The sequence below is a fragment of the Mastomys coucha genome, unplaced genomic scaffold, assembly GCF_008632895.1.
Source record: "Mastomys coucha isolate ucsf_1 unplaced genomic scaffold, UCSF_Mcou_1 pScaffold22, whole genome shotgun sequence".
Classification (NCBI taxonomy): domain Eukaryota; kingdom Metazoa; phylum Chordata; class Mammalia; order Rodentia; family Muridae; genus Mastomys; species Mastomys coucha.
The window spans coordinates 245,458,949-245,468,463 of NW_022196905.1; the positions used below are offsets into that span (position 1 = coordinate 245,458,949).

The window sequence follows — 9,515 nt, forward strand, 5'->3', positions numbered from 1 at the left end:
ACAGATAGACAGACAGACAGGGTCTCTCTGTAGTTCTGGCTATCCTGGATTTCCCTGTGTAGACCATGATGGCATTGAACTCATAGAGATCTTTCTGCCTCTACCTTCTGAGTGCTGGGATAAAGATTGTGTGCACTGTCATAACCAGCAAACTACCATTTTAATGTTTATCTTTCCAGGTTTTTGTTTGATTTTGTTTTTGATAAAATTGAGATATTAATTATTTTGTAATCTGCTTTTTAGATAATTTAGGAATGTTTTACAATTTCATTAACCGTTACTATTTTGTAATACCTATATAACATTCTACTGCAGGAGTTAGTTGCTAATTTAAAAAAATATTAAAAATTATATTAATTATAAATTAATAACCCATTCTATTTTTTTTTAACATTTTACTTTATGTTTATGGAAGTTTTGCCTGTATGTCCGTGCACCACTTACATGCCAGGTACCCACAGAGGCTAGAAGAGGGCATCACATCCTCTGGAACTGGAGTTATAGGCAGTCGTGAGCTTTCGTGTAGGTGCTAGAAACTGAGCCAGGGTCCTCTGGAAGAGCACCAATGCTCTTAACTGCTGAACCATCAAAGGCATGCACCACCACCGCCTGGCTGTCTTTTTTTTTTTTTTTTTTTTAAAGCACCAGAATGCAGTGCTAGAGAGAGAATTTATCAGTTAAAAACACTCGTGACTCTTCCAGAAGACACGGGTTTTAGATCCCAGCACCTACATGGCAGCTTACAGTTGGCTTTAATTCTAATTCCAAGAGATCTGATGCCCTTCTCTAGCTCCAGGGACACCAGACACACATGTAAGCAAATACACAGATAAAATTAATCAATTAGTTAATTAATATATGATAAATACATATAGTATATACTTTTTTTTTCAAGACAGAGTCTCACTATGTGGCCTGGCTGTCCTGGAACTCACTGTGTTGACCAGGCTAGCCTCAAAATTCAGAACCTCATACCTCTACCTCCTGGGTGCTGGGATGAAAGGCATGGGACACCATGCCTGGAAAAAATAAGTATTTTTTAAAAGCACAGAATAAGTCTTATCCTTATATTTATATCGGAGGCTACTACTTATGTTCATACTTGTTTTAAAGATCTATTTATTTTATATATGCGAGTACACCATTGCTCTTTTCAGACACACCAGAAGAGAACATCAGATCCCATTACAGATGGTTGTGAGCCACCATGTGGTTGCTGGGAATTGAACTCAGGACCTCTGGAAAGTAGTCAGTGCTCTTAACTGCTGAGCCATCTTCCCAGCCCCACTTATGTTCATATTTTAAAAATAATTTTGTTTACTGATTTTTCCATGCTAAACAGAAAATTAACAAGATTAGGGGCTTTGAATATTTAAAAGTTATCCTTTGGTATTTTGTGAGTTTGGGACCTTATGACTATTACATATTCAAAGGATTAATCAGCCTGCTTGCTTGCTTGCCTGCCTGCCTGCCTGCCTTCCCTTCTTCCTTCCTTCCTTCCTTCTCTCTCTCTCTCTCTTTCTTTTGACAAGATTTCTGTGTATAACAGCCCTGACTATCTGGCATTCACTCTGTAGACTAGAACTCACAGAGATCCACCTGCCTCTGCTTCCTGAGTGCTGGGATTGAAGGTGTGCACCACCACTGTCTGGCCAAGAATCAGCCTTTTTAAAAAGTAAACTTGTCATAAAATGTTGACTTTGCCAGGTGATGGTGTTTAATCCCAACACTCAGGAAGCAGAGGCGGGTGGATCTCTGTGTTTGAAGCTAGCCTGGTGTATAGAACAAGTACCAGAACAGGGCCACACAAAGAAACCTTGTTTCAGGGGCAGAAAACATTGTACTGTTTATACAACAACTGTGTCACTTGGTATTTTCTCTGTTTTAGGGTGGACTGTGTAGGAATATTGAAGCTGAGGAATGCCGATGTTGAAGCCAGAATTGGAATTGCTGGTTCTAAGAAAAAGAGCACTCGTGCCAGATTGGTTTTTCGAGTTAATATCACAAGGAAAGATGGTTCTACTCTGACACTGCAGACACCTTCTTCCCCCATTTTATGCAGTAAGTAAGAAAATACAAAGATGCTAGATATATGAAGAGTTCTTAAGTTTATCATGTCAATTTTTCAGGTATCTGTAAATATTAATGTTTTATACTTCAGCTTATATGGTCATGTTGAACTTGAAACATTTTAAAAGTTGTAGCCCAGAGAACACAAGTGGCAAGCCCTTATGCTCCTAGCCATGTGGAATGCTAAGGTATGAAGATACTGTGACTCAGGAGTTAAAGTCTAGGCTGGAGAAAAAAGCAAATCTCTGTCTCTTTGACCAAAAACAAAGTTGTAGTCAGCTGGGTATGGTGGCACAAACTATAATCTTAGTGACTAGGAGTAGGAACAAGAAGACTGCCATGATTATAGGCCAGCTTATTCTGAAATATCTGTCTCAGAAAAAAATGACAAAAATAATCGTCAAGCAGTGGTGGTGCATGCCTTTAATCCCAGCACTTGGGAGGCAGAGGCAGGCGGATTTCTGAGTTCAAGGCCAGTCTGGTCTACAGAATGAGTTCCAGGACAGCCAGGGCTATACAGAGAAACCCTGTCTTGAAAAAACAAAACAAAACAAAAAAACAAAAACAAAATAAAAAAATCTGTGTTATTTTTTAGGCAAAACTAAAGATGATCTTGGGAGGTAGGGGCAAAAGGATCAGGAATGAATGTTATCCTTAGCTACATAGTGGAGGACAGCCTGGGCTACTGGAAATCCATCTCAGAATATAAAGATATTAAAATACATTGGAAAAATACTTAGGACCTCTATAAGGAAATTTATAGTTTCCTATTATCATATACTGATTTTATAAAAGTAGTTTAAGGGTTGGAGAGATGGCTCAGAAGTTAAGAGCACTGGTTGATCTTCTAGAGGACCTAAATTTGATTCCTATCACCCACAGGATAGGTTACAGCTGTCTGTAATTTCAGTCCTGGGGAATCTGTTACACTGTTCTATTTCCATGGGCACTGCATACATGGGATGCACAGATACACATTCAGGCAAAACACATAAAATTAAATTTTAAAAAAATTTAAATAATTTGAGGGCTGTCAAGATGGCTCAACAAGTAAAAGCGCTTTTTGCCAAACCATGATCTGAGTTGGATCCTTGGAACCCACATGGCAGAGAGGACTGATTCCCACAGGCGTGATGCACATACACTGAATAAATAAACCTTAATGTAACTTTAAAAATATTTTATGTAATTTGACCTGGAGATTGTGGCACTTAAAGTGCCCTGGATTGGTTTCCAAGCAATGAAGTCATTTAAATAGGATGTCAGAAGTCAGTTGCCAAGCTCCAGAGTTTCCAAGCATCTCTACCATGAGCTGATGGAATACTGAAGTAAAATGAGGAGAAACTCTGTAAAGAATGGCACATCATGTTTCTTGTTACAAGTTTTGATTGTACAGCACACTGCTTGTGAATGAGAAACCTAACTCCTAACCCTAACTTAAGTGTAGGAAGAAAACAAGTGAAAGTATGCCTTTAAGTTTGATGATAGTGTTTTCTGCCTTTTACTTTTGTAGTTTTTATTTATTTCAAGCAGTAAATGGGACAATTTTTTTCTTTTCTTAATTATTAAAGATCTATTTATTTTATACTTATGTGTACATATGTTTTGCCTACACATATATACTTATGTGCACCATGTGTTTGCCTAGTGCCTGCAGAGGTCAGAAAAGGACATCAGATCCCCTGGAACCAGAATTACGATTATGTGTCATAATGTGGGTGCTGGGACCTCTACAAGAGCAGCCAGTGTTCTTAACTGCTTAGCCATCTCTCCAGCTCTGAGAATTTTTGTTTTGTTTTGTTTTTGTTTTTAAGCAGGACTTCTCCATGTAGCCCTTGGCTGTTCTGAAACTTGCTCTTAGACCACACTGGCCTCAGACTCACAGATTCACCTGCCTCTGCCCTCTGCCCTCTTTCCTCTGCCTCTACCGGGATTAAAGGTGTATGCTGTCACTGCCTGGCTATTTCTGGAGGTTTTTCTTGTGGATTATTTGGATTATTTTCTTTGGCAAGGGGGTCCTTGATAAATAGCCTACAATTCAAGGTCGTTCTGCCTCAGATTCTATTTTATGTGTGTAAGTGTGTATGTGTTGGTGTAGATAAGTATGCATACAGGTACATGTGCATGTGTACACCATCTGTCTTTCTTAGTCTCCACCTATATTTTGAGACTTGGTCTCTCACAGAACCTGAATCTTATAGGTTTGTCTAGGCTGGCTGACCAGTGAGCTCCAGGATCCTGATTTCTCTGTCCTCCAGCACTGGAGTTGCAGATATGTACTGCCACACTGACTTTTATGTGAGTGCTATGAATCCAAACTCAGATCCTAGTACTTGCATGGCAAACACTTTACTCACTGAGACATCTTCCCAGCCTTATCTCAGTCTCTTAAGTGCTGGGATTACAGGCCTGAATTGGTATTTTTTATAACGTGTATTTGATTTAAAAACAAAAATAGATGTTGTTCCATGTAGTTGAATTTCCTTTTTCTTATTACAGATAGTATGACCTTGCTAGTCTTCCTTGGTCATTTAAAACCTTTTTTTTTTTAAATTGTATTTAGTTTTGTCAAATTACCACAGCTATTCTTTACCTTAGCAAACATCTAAATTTTATATTCATTTATTTATTGTGCGTGTTTGTGTCTGTGTTTATGTCTACATGTGTGTATGTGTTTGACTGTATGTATGCCACTATGCACATCTGAAGTTAGAAGATTGCTTGTAGGGATGCATGGCTTCTTTCCTTCCACCATGTGAATTCATTAACTTTTTAAGATAGATTTTTATCTAATTTAGTGTGCATGCATGGGTGTTTTGCCTCTGTGTGTGTGTGTGTGTGTGTGTGTGTGTGTACACTACACCAAGAGTGGTGGCCGGAGGCCAGAAGAAAGCATCAGATTCTCTGGAACAGGGATTACAGTGTTTGTGAACTGCTGTGTGGATGCTGGGAATTAAACCTGACAACTTGAGTTTTATTCTCTGGATCCACATAGTAGAAGTAAAGAACTGACTCCCATAGGTTGTTCTCTGACCACCTACCTACTATGGTGTGTGTACATGCACACATACACAGAGAGGAAGGTGGTCCAAAATAAATAAAATGTAATAATAAAAAAAGAAAACAAGTTAATGATCTACAAAAGGAACTCATAAAAGTAGATTCATGACTACAAGTTGTTTTCAGATAAGAATTAAGGGTTGGTGGCTCTTCTATGGAAAACTTACATCTGTCTGTTTACAGCTCAGCCAGCAGGAGTCCCTGAGATCTTGAAGAAAAGCTTGCATAGCTGTTCAGTGAAAGGGGAGGAAGAAGTGTTTCTAATTGGGAAGAACTTTCTGAAAGGAACTAAAGTTATTTTCCAGGAAAATGTTTCTGGTAAGTAAACATATAAGTGATAAAGAGTGTTCCATGTTTCATTTGTTATAAAAATACAATTATAACTGTAAAATGAAACCATTAAAAAAATGTATAAGTTACTGTCTTTATTTCCGTCAGATGAAAACTCTTGGAAATCAGAAGCTGAAATTGACATGGAATTGTTCCATCAGGTATAAACTTTTTAATAATTTTGTTGTTTTCTCAGCAATTAATTCATTTTTGTTCAGATAACTTAGCTCAATTATTTGAGGTTCCTTCCAGTTCTGACATTTTATTTATTCCTTCACATAATCAGGTAACCCCACTCTGCATAACCAGCAGGCATGGCCTTTAGAGCACTTTTGTCAGTCAGACCCAACACCAAGCTTGTGAAGATGCCCACAGAAGGCTGTCAGCTTACTGCATCCTCCCTGAGGGAGAAGGGAGCTCTGCTCTCAACTCTGTTCTTTCAGAGGGCACTTCAACAACCCCTAGTTACAATTTACTTCTTAAGTACCTATTTTCACTACCAATTGAAGCCTTATTACTCATAGGATACTTTTATGTGCTGTGAATGTGCTTTAGTTTGCTCTTGTTTCTATTTTAGACAGGGTCTCACTTTCTACATGTTTTGGGTTCTGACACATTGGTTAGATTAATGTAATCTTCATTTTAGTACTCTCTCCCCTTTATCGTCCTTTCCTTATCCCCTTCTCTCCCACTTGTTTCTTTTCTCCCTCCTTTCCTTCTATCCACTTGTCTATTCTTTCTTCTGAAGAAAGAATACCTACCCCCACGTCCCTTTTTTCATGTAATGTAAGGTCTCATGTAGTCTAGGCTGGTTGTGAGCTCGCTATATAGCCAAGGATGACTGTGAATTTCTACCTCTGCTTCCCCACGTGCTGGGATCACAGACATGTATCATTAACCTGCTTTCTATAGCACTGAGGATTAAACCCAGGGCTTCATGCATGCTAAGCAAGCCCCCTACCAGTTGAGCTATGTCTACTTTTAATCCAATAGTTAAATAATATTTAAACAATTAAATTTATAATGATATACTTATGTAATATAAATGACATATTTAAAATAAGATAATTATGAATAATTAAATAATAAAGTTCTTTAAATTTACTGTTAGTATTTTATGTATCATGTAGGCACACATGACATGAAGCATGTAAGTCAAAACAGATTTGTGGACTTGGCTCTATTTTCACCATGTGATCCAGGTATCAAATTCAGGTCATCAGGTTTGTGTGACAAGCGCAATGCTAGAGGTCCATAGAGAGTTGGGTTTTATTTGTTTATTATATAGGATGTAGGTGGGTGTGGTGTATGTGTGCAGTGGCAGTCAGAGGACAACTCTGTCAAGTCAGTTTCTCCTTCCACCTTTGTATAGGTTCTGAGGTCAAATTAAGTCATTGGGCTTTTTCAGCAAGCATTTTTACCAGTGAGCCATCTCAGCCCAAATTTGGACTTTTTGTTTGCAGATGAGTTTATAAGCAAACTAAGTCATAGCATGATAGGTCATTGGTTCTGTGGGGTTTTGTTTTGTTTTTTTCATTTTTAAATTTGTATTTTTTTTTTCAAAGAGAGGAATGAGTTAAGTACCTTTCTGGGAAATATTTTTTTAGAATAGAATTAGAACTGGCATCCTGGAGAACTGACCTAGAGATTGTAATAAATAGAAAACAGAAATGAAATATTAGAGAGAAGAAAAGGTGTTGGGCATGGTGGCACACACACCTGTAAAACCTGGCATTTGGAGGTTGAAGTAGGAGTAAGACTTTCAGGCCAGGTTGGTAAGAATTCACAAATGACATCTGAGTACATTTATGTATGACATCCGAGTACATTTACGTATGGTACTATTATCTTGACAGACTGTGGGACAGAACACTCTAGATCTTTGTGGAGCTTCTGTTTTTGTTGTTCAAGAGAGACAAAAAACAATCAGTAATTTCAAGTGGTTAAAAAGTACTGTTATAAACTGGGCGGTGGTGGCGCACGCCTTTAATCCCAGCACTTGGGAGGCAGAGACAGACAGATTTCTGATTTTGAGGACAGCCTGGTCTACAGAGTGAGTTCCAGGACAGCCAGGGCTACACAGAGAAAGCCTATCTTGAAAAACCAAAAAAAAGAAAAAAAAGAAAAAGTATTGTTACAGGGCTGGAGAAATGGCTCAGTGGTTAAGAGCACCAACTATCCTTCCAGAGGTCCTAAGTTCAGTTCCCAGCAACCACATGGTGGCTCACAACCATCTGTAATAGGATCTGATGCCCTCTCCTGGTGTGTCTGAAGATAACTACAATGTAGTCATATACATAAAATAAATAAATCTTTAAAAAAAAAAACAAAACAACAGTACTGTTATGAAAATGTGACCAGGTTGAGGAGAATACTCCTTTAAAGGATAGACAGGGGATGGAGGAGAAGACTTCTGAGAAGGCGCCATTTGTTTATGAGACCTGAGTATGGGTAAGGAGCTTGCCATCTGAGAAGACGAAAATACTGTAGTTGGAGAGAACAAGACTGAGATAAAGCTGAGGTTAGTAATTAAAAGGATCATGATGAGAGAGGGAATGAGATGAAGTTGGTAAGTAGGGACCTTCTAGACTGTTGTAAACATTAGGACTTTACTGTGAATGGCATATTAAGATGAATGACATACACGTATCAACCTGAGCTTTAAAGCATCCTTTTTTGTTTGGTGTAGTGACCCACACCTAAGCTCAGCATGTGGGAGTATGAATGAACCAGAAAGAGCTAGGGATTGAGGCAGGTCTGAGCTCCATAACTAAGACCTGACTTAAAAAATCTAATGTGGTTTTTTTCTAATCAGACTTCTAAATTGTGCAGATAACAGGTACTTTACTTAATTTTTTTATTTTTTGCTTAAACATTGACTTCCTTTCTGATTCTTTATATTTCCTTAATTAGAACCATCTTATTGTGAAAGTTCCTCCATATCATGACCAACATATAACTTTGCCTGTATCAGTGGGAATATATGTTGTGACCAATGCTGGAAGATCTCATGATGTTCAGCCATTTACTTACACTCCAGATCCAGGTATGTCAAAATTAACAGTTCTATAATTGAATAATTAAATTCTATACCTTTGAAAAAGTTTCAAGTCTAGACAGCCAAAACATGAATCCCTACTAATTTGGAAATGAGTAATATATATATGAGTATAAAAAGACATCTACTAAATACTACTGTTACTCTGAGAATCATTTCTATTTGTTCCCTCATAATAAGAGAGCTGAGAGTGCCTGAGTTCTGATGCTCCAGAGTTAGTCACAGGTCCCTTTCTAGTGCATATCACCGTTATAGAGTGCCTCTTACGTACAGAAAGGTGAAACTCAAAACTGGGAAACTGCTAAAGCTTGGCTGCTTTATGGGGTCTCCTCTCCACCCCCACCATCATGTTGGGATTGATTTCAGTCCTTTATGTATGCTAACCACATGCTTGACCACTGAACTATATACCTGTGGTCACAGGGTTTCTCTGTATCACCCTGGCTATCCTGGAACTTGCTCTGTAGATCAGGCTGGCCTCAATCTCAGATCTGATTGTCTCTGCCTCCTTAGTGCTGGGATTAAAGGCATGTGCCACCATTGCCCAGAAATAATAAATGTTTTAAATATAATTTTAAGCATTTAATGATTTAGAAAGCAGACCACAAAAGCAACTGAAATGTTTAAAGTTTATTTATTTAGCCAAAATGTGACTTCTGAATTATTTGCCTATTTTGTTTAGTTATCTAAAGAAAGCCTCTGGCAAAATGAAAAGAGCATTTTGGAAATGAAAATTATTGCCTTGTTGCATGGCCAGGAGGCTCAGTTTCTGCTGCAGCTATTATTGGTTCAGTTTGTTCTAATATGAGGATTATTTCAGAATTAGCAGTTCTGCTTCTGCAGGTTATTGATAATGTTATTCCTACATAATCTCACGACCCAGTGAAATAGAAGGTGAGGAAAAGCGATTAAGAAAGAATGTTCCTGGAGCTGGAGAGATGGCTCAGCAGTTAAGAGCACCGACTGCTCTTCTGAAGGTCCTGAGTTCAAATCCCAG

General features: G+C 38.2%; 1 protein-coding gene across 9 annotated transcripts in view; it reads left to right on the plus strand.

Annotated features, from left to right (window-relative positions):
• Window positions 1-9,515, plus strand: part of Nfat5 (nuclear factor of activated T cells 5) — a 79,664-nt gene that overhangs the window by 55,486 nt on the left and 14,663 nt on the right. For all 9 annotated transcript variants that reach the window (XM_031341336.1, XM_031341337.1, XM_031341339.1 and 6 more), the window contains 4 exons: window positions 1,889-2,061; window positions 5,314-5,448; window positions 5,569-5,621; window positions 8,374-8,506. In XM_031341336.1, the coding sequence (XP_031197196.1) occupies window positions 1,889-2,061; window positions 5,314-5,448; window positions 5,569-5,621; window positions 8,374-8,506 (494 nt within the window). The remainder of the gene's footprint in view (window positions 1-1,888; window positions 2,062-5,313; window positions 5,449-5,568; window positions 5,622-8,373; window positions 8,507-9,515) is intronic.